The 15,161-nt window shown below is 41.9% G+C and overlaps 2 protein-coding genes across 2 annotated transcripts in view; one reads left to right on the top strand and one right to left on the bottom strand.

Annotated features, from left to right (window-relative positions):
- BRF1 (BRF1 general transcription factor IIIB subunit) overlaps positions 1-15,161 on the top strand; it is a 192,053-nt gene that overhangs the window by 58,695 nt on the left and 118,197 nt on the right. The window contains exon 5 of the mRNA XM_083734186.1: positions 9,325-9,397. Within this exon, the coding sequence (XP_083590312.1) occupies positions 9,325-9,397 (73 nt within the window). The remainder of the gene's footprint in view (positions 1-9,324; positions 9,398-15,161) is intronic.
- BTBD6 (BTB domain containing 6) overlaps positions 12,684-15,161 on the bottom strand; it is a 5,096-nt gene continuing 2,618 nt past the window's right edge. Inside the window, exons 2-4 of the mRNA XM_083736578.1 lie at positions 14,734-14,824; positions 14,269-14,387; positions 12,684-14,086 (exon numbers count right to left, since the gene is read on the bottom strand). Coding sequence (XP_083592704.1) covers positions 13,054-14,086; positions 14,269-14,387; positions 14,734-14,824 — 1,243 coding nt within the window. The 3' untranslated portion in view covers positions 12,684-13,053. The remainder of the gene's footprint in view (positions 14,087-14,268; positions 14,388-14,733; positions 14,825-15,161) is intronic.

Genomic DNA, 15,161 nt, shown 5'->3' on the forward strand with positions numbered 1-15,161 from the left:
AAAGAACCTTTGGGAATTGCAGTAATTTAACAAATTTTTATTCTTAAAGGAGCCAATGCTAAAAATAAACTCCATATAGCAGTATGTCAGAGGTGGTAGAGAGACATTGGGGTTTCATGGCTGCCAATGCTGATTTTTATTATATGATAGATAGTTATAGAAGGAAACATTTAGCTCTTTTGGATTGTTGAATCTCTTTGACAGGTGGATTTATTTATAGTCCCACTATTTCCCACCCTTTTCAGGTTCACTTTTGACATCAGCCTAAAGCATGGTGTCTGCTTATTAAATACTGTATACATGCCCATTTTTGTCCTCTCTCTTGCCTACTCTTTCCCCTCCTACTCTTTTTCCTTTTCTTAAAAAAATCTGTCAAAAGGAGCAACAACAGAAGAAAAAGTGGTGATCATGGAATCATAGGATTTTAGAGTCAGAAGGGACCCTGAGGGTCATCTAGTCTAACCCGCTCCAATGCAGGAATCTGAGCTAAAGCATCCATGGCAGATGGCCGTCCAAACACTGCTTTAAAAACCCCAAGGAAGGAGAGCCCACAACCTCTCAAGGGAGACCGTTCTCCTGTCAAATAGCTCTTACTGTCAGAAAGTTCTTCCTAACATTTAATCAGAATCTCTTTTCTTGTAACTTGAAGCCACTGATTTAAGTCCTACCCTTCAGAGCAGGAGAAAACAAGCTTGTTCCCTCTTCCCTCACGATCATTCCCACAGAAGGGCATGTTGAATCTTTCAGCTTTCAAATTCCAAAAATGAGCGGTCCTAAAAAGTTGCAACGTGATTTTGGAATTCACAAGAAATTTGGGTTAGATTAATATAACATAGATTTGCTTGGTAAGTAAAATGTGTGTAAAAGTGCGCGGAAATAATTAAAAAGGATTGCCAAGCACTTGCAGATATATTATTATTTTAAATTATTATTTAGCATTACTTGACATTTTCAGAAGGTAAAATTAAAACTCTTTGGTTTTCCGAAAGCGTTTTATGTGCTTCTTTATCAAAAGTAGACTTACCAAGATAACTGTTGTCCAGTTCCCCAAATAGTAGCAGATTAAAATTAATCACACCCAAAAACATATTTTTAAGACCCCTCATTAAGAAATTTGCAAAAATTAAGTTTCGCTGCCTAAAATGACACGCCCTATTTCCACGGGGCAATTGAAGGTAGATCGCTCTGTGGGTGGAGGGGGAAATCCTGCTGGATAAAGTCCTTAAGTGCCTTTGCCTGTCTCTGTCCATGATGGTTACATGCTTAAATACAGACTAGGAGGAAGTGGGTGTGAGAGGCTCAGGCTAGTTACTAACCCACATTTTATGTAGCTTACTATAGCTAAGGGTAGTTGGGTTGAAATGTCATCTACTAATTAGGATGATGTTGATGACTGCTTGATGACTTTGCTGTTCAGTTTATGGCACTTGTAATAATTAGCTCGCATGTAACTCTTTAATGTCTTGTCTAAAGCTGATATTTGAAATGGTTCCTTAAATTCTTAGATTTAGGAATTTAAATTTAAAGTCTGGATTTGCCAGACTTTCGAGAATTCTGTGGCCAGAGAAAAATCAATTCACCGTACAGCTCGCCGGGTAGATTTTGTTCACAAACTGGTGGTGACTATAGTCAGGAAGAACTTCCCTCTCTGCTCACACCTGTGAGTTTCATGTCCGAATGGGATGACACTATCTTCAGATGAGGCACTTCTGGGGGCTCCCCATGCCCCAGAGGTTCTGTGGGGCTTCTCCAAAGGATTGATCCTTTAGTGTGGCAGGCCCTGCCCTATGGAACTCCCTGCCGGTAGAAGTTCAGCAGGAACCATCCTTCTCTTCTTTCAGATGTCTTTTGAAAACTAGATTGCAAAGGTCTGTCTGAAAAATGCATTCCCCCCCCCCCTTGCAACCAATCAGTAATTATTGGTGATTTTAATGATGGCTTTATGGGCAATTTTTTTTATTTCATTTTTATATATTGTATACAGCAGGTTATAAATACAGTGCATAAATAAATATAATGCATTCTGCTGGGTTTTATCAGGTTGATGGGGGAAGGTCACCTTAAACTCTTAATAGAAAGCCCCCTGGAGCAACCCCATCCTAAACTGTGTGAAAATGTGCTGACTGCTGACGGAATTTTTATGTTCCTGAGGTTCGTCTTATACTCACTAAGACCAGGGCTTTTAGTGTGGTGAGACCTGCCCTTTGGAATGCACCCAAAGTGAATATCAGGCAGGCGCATACAGTATTTGTATTTAGGCACATGCTTAAAATGCCTCACCTGAGCAGTGTTCCAGCTCTGTTGGTTTATTAAGGTGATCTACTGATTTGTGATGCATCTTGTTTTATAAATGTAATTTTCTGGTTGATGTTATGCTGCTGGCCATTTTGATATATTTTTCTTAATGTTGCCCAATTAGGTCGGTTTTTTTTGCCCTTGCAGGCTAGGTCCACCCTTGTCTGTTCTCCATCGACATTCTTTGATGGCCGTATTGCCGCTTGCCTTTCTCCTGATCTGGAGGAAAAAACTAGATGTTACATGGAGTTTTACAGGCTCAGGCTTGCAGAAATGATATAGTGAACCCCCCCCCCCAACCACCATGGAAGTCAGGAATTGAAGGGTAAAAAAAAGTTGTTTTGTGCAAAAACTCCACTCTAAATTGAGAGCTGAGATTTTAAAATGAGAGAACTGGAGGAATTATCCAGTATTGAAGCTTTGTACTCTGAAAGTAGAGTTTTTTAAACAACTCTTTTTTCACTGGGATGATTTCTCCACAAAGGTAAACCCCAGTCATTGGAGACATTGTTTGGAGAACTGCTTGACTTGGTATAGTATGAGGAAATAATGCATAGCATGGTTAAAGAAATAATTCAAAAGAGTGAACTGATAGTCTCAGTAGATGTTGAAATTCCTCCTTTGGAAACAATCTTGATCTCTCTTGGCTGGCTGTCACCAGATAATAATTATTTCATCCCTGAAATATTTCTTTTGTAATCTCCAGAGTGAAACGGTGGATCTTATTTTTACAGTAAGTTTTGAACAGCTGGTAACCTGATATGGAGCCTGGTTGCTTGAGTGCCTTAGCTATCTGCTTTGCCTGGAATTGCTTTTCTTGACCTTGTTGATGACGAAGCGTTTGCAACTAGGTCCCCCTACTTACCTGTTGTCTTTAATAGACTAAGTGCTACTGTGATTGGCATCTCATCATTTGGGAATCAAATGAGCTTCGGGTAAATGCAGCTTGATATTTGAAACCCCGGTTTGCACAGAAAGCTGGGGAAGGCTCAACCGGAGCTTGCTACCTAAAATAATATTTGCAATTTCCCAGGCTCTTTTTGAAGTGTTCTAATTGTTTTTTTAAGCAATCCACATGACAACCCTGGTAGGTATGTGTTAGTCCAAACAGGGGTCCTATTTGTTATCCTCACCTGCACCTCAGTGACTAACCTGTTTTGCTCTGGTGAGGATGATGATGAGAAACTCAGCTGTCCTCTCCAGTTTGGAGTAGGAGAGTCGGTGGGGATTGTCCATTGTTCTGAGCTTTGGATCAGGCATAGGCAAACTCGGCCCTCCAGATGTTTTGGGACTACAATGCCCATCATCCCTGACCACTGAGGTGCTCCTGCATCCCGCACTCCGAGCATCCTCTAGTATGCGCAGCTCTGAAAAAGGCATTTCCCTTCTTCTCCAGTGCGCTCAGTGACATATACCAGATGGCATATGCACACTAATCTTCTAGCATTGCACAGCAAAAAGCGTGAGACATCGTAGAGCTCATCTACGTATTTATTTACACACTATGTACAGACAAGGGACGCAGGTGGCGCTGTGGGTTAAACCACAGAGCCTAGGACATGCCGATCAGAAGGTCGGTGGTTCGAATCTCTGCGATGGGGTGAGCTCCCGTTGCTCGGTCCCTGATCCTGCTAACCTAGCAGTTCAAAAGCAAGTCAAAGTGCAAGTAGATAAATAGGGACCGCTGAGGTGGGAAGGTAAACAGCGTTTCCGTGTGCTGCTCTGGTTCGCCAGAAGCAGTCTAGTCATGCTGGCCACATGATCCGGAAGCTGTACGCCGGCTCCCTCGGCCAATAAAGCGAGATGAGCGCCGCAACCCCGGAGTCGGTCACGACTGGACCTAATGGTCAGGGGTCCCTTTAACTTTTATGTACAGACAAAGAATTATGGCATCCTCTCTCATCAGCTCCAAGAGAGAATAGGACGAAGTAAAAACAAAAGTACAGTCCAACAGTACCCGCAACAGAAGAGAGAAAAGGCTGTCTTCCGTTCCCACGGTCTTCCCAGACAGGCATGTGATTTACACCAATCACATCTGCAGCATCAGATGCATAAAATGCTAACACCTGTTAGCTAGGGATGATGGGAGTTGTAGTCCCAAAACATCCTATGCCTGCTTTAGATGCTCAGTGCAGTTATGGGAAAGGTCATCCCTTCTGTTGCATAGGAATACTCCCCACCTCCAGGAAGGGGGATTGCCCCTGCTCTTCCATGGAGGTGCAGTTGAGGTTGCAGAGAAGAGGAGGGCAGAATGATGGTGATCACAGATTTTGGCTTGGTTACCAAAGCCAGTCAAAATTTGCGGATCCCCATTTCCAACATTGCAGATGGAGAGCCGAGGCCTAAGAGCAAAGTGGCTTGCCGAAGTGAGATTGTGACAAAGGCAGTGCTGGATGCTGTGGAGATCTGAGTATTGTAGGAAAGAAATGTATTTATCTTTGAAAAGGCAGTTTGCGGCAACCGAAAAGTGAAATGCACCTGTGCTATTTGATGGAATCCATGTAAGAAGCAAGAATTTTGAATGTGTGCAGATGATGACACTCCTCCTCCTTCCCCCGCCCCACTGCTAAAAAAAAAAAAAAAGGAAAAAGACCCAGAGCAGAGGACGGATGCTTGTAAAATATTTACAGCAAAGCACCGTAAATTGACACAATGCAACAACGCAGCCCCATCATTGATTCACATTGAGTACCTTGTGGTTATCTCCTCTCTCATTGTTGGTATAAAGCTCCAGATTCAAGCTTATAAATACTTTATAATTCCAAAATGAAGTGTGAGCATGTGTGTGTTCTCCAGCTGAAGCATCAGTAACACTTGCTTATCAAGGGACTCTAAACCAATTTCTTCCTGCTGACTTTTTGTACTGGCATTAAACATGTATGAGGTCTATGGAAAAACCCAGTGGAGCAATGGAATAGTGAGCAGTGCATTGCAGGCTTCCTATCTCAATCGATGACAAAACCAAACTCTGGGAAATTGTACTTTGAGAGTTTAGATCAGAAATTCCCAAGGGTCTCTGATATCAAGTGTTTTGTTTTTCCTTTTTGCAAAGCTAAGCTGTCTGCCCTGCTCTTGGAGTACAAATGGAAGGAGTAGGGTAGATTAGGGACAGAGACAGTTTTTCTTCGGGAATTGGGTAGGGGGTAAAATAAAGGAATCATTGTCTGTGGTGTCTGTGTGTGGAGGGGGAATTGCTCAGTAGTAGGACACTCTAGAAATTCCTGGTAAAAAGGATCAGGTAGGAGGCGATAGGAAAGACCTCCCTCTGCTGAAGACTGTTGAGGACCATTGCTAGTCAGAATTGTCAATGCTGGGCTAGTCTAAGGTCATTTTACTTTCTGCTGTTGTTTCTTTTTGGACAGAAATAATCAAAAGAGAGATCTGTACCACAATAATTACACAGTTAAACCGCAATCCACCATCTTACTTCAGGTGTGGGGAACCTTTGACCCTCCAGATGTTGAACTACAACTCTCAGTAGCCTATTGCCAAGGTTGATGGGAGTTGTAGTTCAGCAACGTCTGGAGGGCTAAAGGTTCTCCACACCTGCTCTATATTCTTCTGACTCCAGCTTTAGACAAAATGAGGTAAACTAATATGGGTAAAATCCAGTATTGTCTGAGCAGAAGTCTTCACCCCAACGCTCTGGAGCAGATGGTGGGGTGCGGGGTGCAGGAGGGCAGAGGACAGTGAATTGCAGTCATTTGAGTGGACATCATGACACTCAGGAGCAGACATACCAGTCTGAGTCAATTTACACCAAATCATAATAAAGTAATTGTAAGCATGGCTTGGTATGCTATCTCAGTAAGCAAGCACTGGCTTGCTGATAACAAACTAGACTCTGAAGTCATGGATGGGATTTGAACACCATGGTTTACAGGAAGTATGATTTGGTATGCTGTGTGACTTGACAAACCATAGTTATAGCTTTTACTCTGCCTCTGGGAAGCCCTTGCACTAATAGAAACTGGAGCAACTGAACAGGTAGAATACGCAACTATGGCTTACCCTAGTTTGGGAACCCCTGTCCATGATTTGTTCAAAACTATTGTTAGTGCAAACCGTGTTTTGGTGTGACCACCAGCTGGACCAAGCACTTAAAAAAAAACTTGGCAGGATAGAGGAGGAAAATGAAAAATAAATTGTAATGCTGCCTTTATCTTAGATTCATAGAATTGTAGAGTATTTGTTGTTGTTTAGTCGTTTAGTTGTGTCCGACTCTTTGAGACCCCATGGACCAGAGCACGCCAGGCACTCCTGTCTTCCACTGCCTCCCGCACTTTGGTCAGACTCATGTTCGTAGCTTCGAGAACACTGTCCAACCATCTCGTCCTCTATCGTCCCCTTTCATGTCTTTCCCAACATCAGGGTCTTTTCCAGGGAGTCTTCTCTTCTCATGAGGTGGCCAAAGTATTGGAGCCTCAGCTTCAGGATCTGTCCTTCTAGTGAGCACTCAGGGCTGATTTCCTTAAGAACGGATGTGTTTGATCTTCTTGGAGTCCATGGGACTCTCAAGAGTCTCCTCCAGCACCATAATTCAAAAGCATCAATTCTTCGGCAATCAGCCGTAGAGTATAGCGTCCAAAATTATATTTGGGTCACACTCAGTAATAAGATGTCTAACTGGCAGAATGTTACAGGTGGATCTTGCCCCATAATTTTATTTCCATACTACAAAAGGCTTACTCTGTTTAATTTATGCCAGTCACACAGCAGTTAAAGGCACAAGGCATCATTCACTTTGTCTCTGTACCTGTATTTCTTGCTTCAAGCTGCTCCTGTTGGAAGAGAGTAAATATCTTCTCAGAGAAGATACAGGAAATGCCTCACATTCCTTCTTTCTGGATGCTTAGCAAGAGTGATTAAAGCGACTAAGCTTCCTTAGCAATAGAAGTGCTGACATACCTGCCAAATAAGCCTTAGAACATTGTCTCCATTACAAAAAGCTAAATCAGAGTCAGGGCTCCTGCTGCGGGGTACAGAGGTTGTATGTGAAGATAAACTACCGGTAGATATGGTTCCAAGTTCTACCAAATGAAGTTAATTTGCCTTCAGGTGACCTGGCAATTACGGGAACTACTTTCAGGAGTAGTTCATTTTTGAACTCCTTCTGTGAACTTCATCCAGTTGAACTAGTTCAGTCCAAGTGCTGTTCAAGACTCAGTTTGACGATAATCCTACACTTTTTCAAGGCTGTGGGAAGGGAGAAAGATGCAAAATGCATTGCAGTGTGATATCTGAAGTGAAGCTTCTTGAATATTTTAGGGTCTTTTTTTGGAGTGGGGGGGGGGGAGAAACACTTCCAGATGCTGGTGCCCCTAAACATTGGTAGCAATTTCAGCTCTGTGCCCTGACTAAGGCTACCAGATATTTTTCAATAAATCCGGGGATTTATAAGAAGTCTTAGAGCTGCAGGTCATCCTATTAAGAGGGTGGCACTGTAAATTGGAGAAAGCACGTCACTTCTCTTAGCAGTTTCCCAAAAAGCCTATAAAGCCATTTTCTTGATAGGACATCTATAGAACCTATTGCATAGGAAAAAACACATACTAAGTATAAATAACTATGAAATGAGAATGATTACTGTCAGTGAAATTTGCCCCCCCCCCCCCGCAAGCATAGGTAGCTATCCACAGATTATAAAAGAAAGCTTGAAGGAGCTTTGAGATCAGCTTGTTACACCCTGATCAGCATCTGGGTTTACTGAGTGCCACTTACGCACTAACCTCTGCTGTACATTTTCTGACACCCCTTTCTGTTTTCCCATTGACTTGGTTAAAGTCTTTTTCTTCCTCCAATACCCCAAATGTGGTATCTTTCAAAACAGCAATTTAAAATCATCTGTATCTATGTATTACAATGGATGTTCAGAAAGTGAAAAATATTGACATTTGCACACGGATTCCACCCTGGACTCCATATACGGTTCATATACGGGGACACACACACACACACACACACACACATGCGTGTGTGTCTGTATATGAACTACGAAGGTTGTGATTCGAGCTTAAAAAATCTGAGAATTAGCAAAGTGCTTAGCGACTGGGATTGCTCAGTTGGTAGAGCATGAGACTCTTATCTAAGAGCCTTTGGTTTGAGCCCCACGGTGGGCAGGGGGTTGGGCTAGGTGGTCCTTGTGCTCCCTTCCAACTCCCCCATTCCATGAAATTGGTAGCCTATCAAAGGCCACACATGGCATGCGGTGAAGCTTCCAGTTCTTTTTATTAGGTTGTATCCAATCGTAGTTTTGGCCTAGTGGAAAGTGCTTATGATGGTGCAAGCCACAGAACCCACTTGTTGACAATGCGCGGTATCTCTCTCTGTGCTGTATCCCATGTTGTTCTTTGTACCTGTTCTCTCTGTGCCACATCCCACGCTGGCTGGCCTTCAGACACATCTTTCTGGCAGGCACAAGAGTCTAGTGGGTAGAGGGAATTGGTGAAAATTGGGTGCCCTAACTCACATGAGTGGAAATGTTTCTGCTAGTGCAAAGTCACCACAGTATTATGACTCAATGTGGATATTTTTGCTGATGACCAGGGCCGGATTTAGGTTTGAGGAGGCCCTAAGCTACTGAAGGTATTGGGGCCCTTTATATGTCCAGTTGTCCTTTGTCAAATTGTCACTGTTTTTTGTGTCGAATATGTACTGTATGGTAATTTATTCACCTAATAGGTATCTAAAGCCATTTGCCACTGTGCTGTATGTAGGTTTTATTTTATTTGTTTTTTATCTTATATTTTGGAAATGTACATCCAGGTTGTTTTTCCTTTAAATTATTTGGGGGGCCCCCCAAGAGAGTGGGGCCCTAAGCTATAGCTTGTTTAGCTTATATGTAAATCCGGCACATGCCAATGAGACTGGTAAATAATAGTCAGCACCAGAAGTTTATACTTTTATATGTTTAAAACATGTGAACACTTGTTTAAAACATATTCAGGACACAGTTTTTTTTCTGTACAAGAACATTGTAACTTTTGCTGCTTAATAATCAAAGTACCCTTTCTCCCCTTCCTTACACAGGTGAATGTCTACGTCCTGGGAAAAACTTTTCTTCTGTTGGCCAGAGAGCTCTGCATAAATGCTCCAGCTATAGGTATTTTTTAATAAGAGTTGACTTTCGGTACGTGGGTATACTTGTGCCATGATTTCATGGCAGCTTCTCAAGCTAAAAAAAACACATTTACATAATGCAATTTAACCTGTATGTAGAAGGCATTTGAATACTAAATCCAAGGAGTCCAGAGATGAAAGCTGCCAATTAAAAGCACAGAGGTAACTTTAGAACAGAAAAATCTTAAGTAGTTTATTATCAGCAGTGTGAGCAAGATAAGGCTCCCTCTTCCAATTACGTCTGTCTTTTATTTATTTATTTATTTTAAGTAAACGAACAGGCTCGGATTAAAAGCATGAAATTGTTGATTGAAATTCAGTAGAAATGGTGCAAGTTATCTTAGCAAATATTTAATGTGGTCACCTTTAGTGTGGGAGACTTTGCAATTAGACATTGAAGTATTGCAACCAGCACTTACCCCTTCAGCCACTTTGGCTTCTTGGAAGTAGATCTACTCAGAAGCAACATCACACCCTTGTGTATAATAATAATAATAGTAATAGTAATAATAATAATAATAATAATAATAATAATAATAATAATAATAATATTTTATTATTTATACTCCGCCCATCTGGCTGGGCTTCCCCAGCCACTCTGGGCGGCTTCCAAAAGAATATTAAAAAACTGTGATACATCAAACATTAAAAGCTTCCCTAAACAGGGATGCCTTCAGATGTCTTCTAAAAGTCTGGTAGTTGTTGTTCTCTTTGACATCTGGTGGGAGGGCGTTCCACAGGGAGGGCGCCACTACCGAGAAGGCCCTCTGCCTGGTTCCCTGTAACTTGGCTTCTCGCAGTGAGGGAACCGCCAGAAGGTATGTGGATCTCCTCTAAGAGGGATGTGTAGGTGAATAATCCATCTTCTTGGTTTGAAATAATAAAAAGATTAACATACCTTTAAAAGTGCTCTTTTACTTCAGACAGAAGTCGGTCAATATTTGGCCGGCTTTGATGTAACACATCCTTAAAAGGTCAGTGCTTCATCAACAACCTCGAGAAATCAAAGCAGATTTGGGCAGTGGTGTTAAACATAGACTCTCTGGGGGTTGTTTCCAAGCATTATTAGTGCTACGGGAGTATAAACCAGCAATTGGCATCACACTACCAGGCAGTACTAACTCCTGTAAGGATATCTATCAGCAATGTTAACAGCACTGCTGTGTGCCTGATGTTGTTAAATGAATACATATTGTGGCAAGTCAGAAGCTTGCTGATTATTGTCGTCTACAAATGAATTTCTAGTATTTTGAGGAAGCAAGACATGCCAGGGAACCCCAAAATTTACTAAATGTCAAAAACCATTTTTTAATAAAAAAACTGCATTTAATTTTTATAAGCAGGTTAGTCCACATTAATCAAGGCACTTGTGTAATTGTTGTCCAGAACCTGTCTGGTAATAACTCTGATATCTACTATAATAATAATAATTCTTAGAATTTTTATAGTATTTTATAGTGTCCGGAACACTTTACATATGCTACCCCAGCCATCTTAAAATAACACCATAGGTCAGTGGTAGCCCCTGTTTACGCTCCATAATGGACGGCAAAGGTTTGAGAGTGGCTTAGCTAATGTCATCTGGGCAGTTCATGGCAGAGGTGAGATTTTAAATGGGGGTGTCGTAGCTTGTACTCTTAGCCATAAAGCTGTACCAACGACTTCCGAAAGCTTGCATGTATTGAATGCTGTCCTACATGATTACTAGAATATTTAAGCTTTTGGTTTCTCAGAATACCCAAGTTATTCGGGAAATTATGCAGAGACCAGCTAACATTACAGTTGTCAAATTAACTGAAATGGGACAATGGCAATACAAATATTCTTTTAAAGCAACCAAGCATCTTGCATTGTTGGATCTTACAAGGTTGGACAGGAATATTGCATCAGTGACATCAGTATGAATTTGTGCTGAGTATTGTTTTGTAGGAGTTCGTTGGCATGATGCTGAAGTATCTCAAAAGCTGCTTGGTTTCTCAGTCATGGTGATCTTTGTAAAGATGCTAACTAGGATACAAAGAACTACTTGGGGCGCAGTATATGCCCAAATTTGACTGTGACTTTGTGAAGTTATAGCTAGTTGCAAAATTGGGTCACAGTGGAGCTTTTGACTCCATTGGATGCAAAGAATTGGCTGTAACTTTCTTTAGATCTTGGCTCGTTTGACTTTCTTTCTTCACTCTAAACGTCTATGTTACCTAATTAACTGAGTCTTGCTTCAGATGCGAATGTTTAACCCCCACAATCAATTTGAGCTTATGCTCTGAAAATGTGTTGGTTATGGCAAACTCTCAGGATCTGTTCTAGTAAAAGGGCATCATGGCTGCCAAAACCACCAAGAAAACAAGTAAACTTTGAAATTAGAGACAGATCTCCAGTTGCTTTAGCTCAGAGTTTATATAGGTGAAAACGGAGGCAATAAATATATCCCACTTTCTAGTGATTGTGAAATATCTTGAGAGAGAGAAAGAGAGAAGACTCATTTCTGAGCCTTCTCTATAGGGTATATGATGAACTGACAGTATCCTACTGGGGGTTTATTGTATTGTAAAAACTAATTTAGACAGTATTCCCCACCCCCACTCAATTTTTTAAAAAAGGTATTTAAATTCTACGAATAGTAACAGTACAACCCCGTGTTTGCTTATTCAGAAGTTAATCCCTCTAAATTCAAAATAACCTATTTTCAGGAAAACATGAATAAGATTACAGTTTGCTGTAATTTTTGATTTTGAAAACCAAGTGGATGTACTTGCACTGCTTCATTTGACAGACTGAAGAAAAGTTTGTTTGCCTGTAGTTATTGGCTAACCTTACAAAAAGAATGACAGGGTTGAGATACTATAGTTGTTTAGTAAGTGAACATCCATTGGTATTGGAGCGCAATGATTTTAGCTTAATAGAACTCTTTGCAGAGATTTCAACCATTTGAGCTGCACAAAAGGTTTATGGCACCTTCTGCCAGCACAGTCCTGTATCAAGAGAAATTGGTACATTTATCGTATCTCTTATTTTGACGGACCCAATAGGACCATAGTTATCAGGGACTGTACATTTCAGCTAGCAGAAATGCCCAAGTGAATAAACTGCAAATGTAAGAGTTCACTGTAGTGGAAGCCTATGTGTCTTTAATACCCAGTGGAGCTTAGGTTCGTATAAATGGGTGTGGGAGTGCAGCCTTGCGTTGAGCCTCTTAAGTCATATTATATGCAAACGTTAATGTGAACACAAGGGACCATGGATCCAGTAATCAGCAAAGCACACAGGTATCTAGGACAAGTAAAAATGTTTTATATTCAACAGATTCTCAAACCGCTCTACTTTAGAACATTCTGTTTGAGCCAGCTGCAGTCTGCAAGTTAGTTTATCTATATACAAAATAAACGCACGTCACGTGCAAATTTTTTAAAACATTTCCCCCTCCTGCATGTTGCAGTTCAATAATTAAGTCAAATAGCTTATGAATAAATAAAATAAGATTAAATTCAAGAGCATTCCTTCACTTAGTTTGATAACCAGATGGTAAGTAGACAGTTAAAAGTAGCGGAACATTCCAAATCGCCCTGGAATATTTGCAGTCAGGTCAGAGTATCCCATAATATGCAGAGCAGTCCCGGAATACATTCTAAGTGAAATGCATCATGCATAGAAAATGAGTTCAGGTATCTGCCCTCCTTGCACCCCAGTGCCGTTGGTACTGTCCGAGGAGCACTGGAACTGGAACGTCACTTTTCCACACTGTACTTCGGTCATTCCCTCTTGTCCAAAGTAACTCAGCTCATTGCCATCCAGGATGGCGCTCACATTGTAAAAGGTGTCTTGCTCAACCTGCACGGGATGCTCGAACCATACTGAGAAAGTGTTACTAGATCCATCAGAGGTAAACTTCGTCAGGTTCTGGGCAAGAACAGCCCCCAGCCGCTTCAGTTCAATTTTGACGCTGTATTCCGCCTTCCCACAACTCGACCCGTACAATCCCAGTCCGGCTATAAATATCCTTTTATCAACAGCAAACTGGATGCTGTCACACCGACCTCGGTACCTCCACTGATTGCTACGGTAGGCGGAGGACTGAAATCGGTGGCACCTCTGGGGTACAAGTCCTTTCCTCTTGGTTAGCGGAAATTCTAACTTGGGCTTATTGGCAGCAGTATACCACAAGAAAATATTATGCCTTTCCTCCAGCGTTAGGATGTCGGACTGAGCAGCCCCGTTGGCGAACTCTTCCAGAGTCATGGTTGGGATCCGTACCAAGTACAAAGCTTTCCCCAATACATTCCGCTTGTTCCTTGGCGTAACCGGCAGCCCTTGCCTTTTGCATTCAGCCTCAGCCCAGTTCAGGACTGCCTCAAACACCACCACCTCCTTCGTGTTCAGGGCTTCCCGCGTCACGATGATCTCTAGCGTCTGTTGATCTATTTCGCAGAAGCCCTCCGATTTTAGTGCCATCTCAGCCTGAGCATCAATGACTTCCCAGCAGCGCTGCGTCAGCTCCGGCTCCTCAAAGAGTCTGCTCTGAGACAGCAGAACGCAAGCATTCTTGGCCTCTAGACTGGTCTCCAGAAAATTGACGCAAGCTTTTGCTAATGCTGGGACAATGTATTTCTTGGCTGCGTACAGAGTAGCAAGCACAGTGTCTGCTTCCAGGTCGATTTCATCGCTGTACATGTACCTATCGATGCAAAAGAAAAAAAGGAGAGAGAATAATCCAATTTTTAAAAAGAACAGGCATATGGTTGCAGCTAATCATTTAACATCAACCATCCTTAAAGGCCTTTAAACCCATGTTCCCAAGCTGCTGAAAGACTGTTGAAAAGCTTTGTTTTCATCCAAGTTATCTTTACTACCACTTACTTTAGTAAGATTAGGAAGGCTGCAGGTTCCACATCTGGTATATGGATTTCAGATTTGACCTCTGCAAGATCTCCATAAAACATGGCATAGAAGACAGAGCTACCAACTGCCAAAACATACTGCATTTAAAAAAAGAAAAAGAAAATCAGCCATGGTTGTAGACAGCTATATTTAAGTAGGTAGAATTATATAATAATTTCAATTTTAGGAGTATTTCCCCTCCCCATTTAGCTATAATACTTAGAATGTACATGAGTGTAAATTTATTTTATCTAGTGTCAGAGAAGATATTATATATTTTATACAACTCCTTAATTGCATTTTGCAAAGATAATATGGGATGACCCTATAAATAAGAAAAATTGAGCTGGAGCATGTAGAATGGTACACGGGTCTTTCAATGGAGAACAGAACAAATAGAACCCCATAGCAGGGGAAAAGAAAGCTGAGTGTCATCCCACAAACCTTGTGAGCAGGAACTTTCTTGGCTGCCCCCACTGGGCCCACAATAAAATGCACATCCGCCATAAGTTCGTTATTGAACATGAGCGCGTTCCTGCAAGTTTACAGAAAAGGAGGATGCTGTTAAAACCGCAGCTGAGCAGGCAGGCATCACAAGGCTCTTTCCATGCCCTCCTCCTCCCCCATCTTGGACCCGTTCCAACCATGACTGCCAGTGCCTCCTTCCCTTCTGCTTCCTCGCTGGAAAGGGGCAGGTAGAAGCTCAAATCTGCCCGCCTCCCAAATCTCTGGAAACATCCCAAACCCTTGAGCGCAACTGGAGTGCCCTTTCTTCCAGACACCCAAACTCCATCCCCCCTTGTTGATATTACACAGCACAAGTTCACGCCCAGGTTGTTGCTTGCTGCAACCTGCAGCCCGCTGGAGCTTTC

Source organism: Podarcis gaigeae, assembly GCF_964106915.1.
Source record: "Podarcis gaigeae genome assembly, chromosome: 1".
In the NCBI taxonomy this organism is placed as follows: Eukaryota; Metazoa; Chordata; class Lepidosauria; order Squamata; family Lacertidae; genus Podarcis; species Podarcis gaigeae.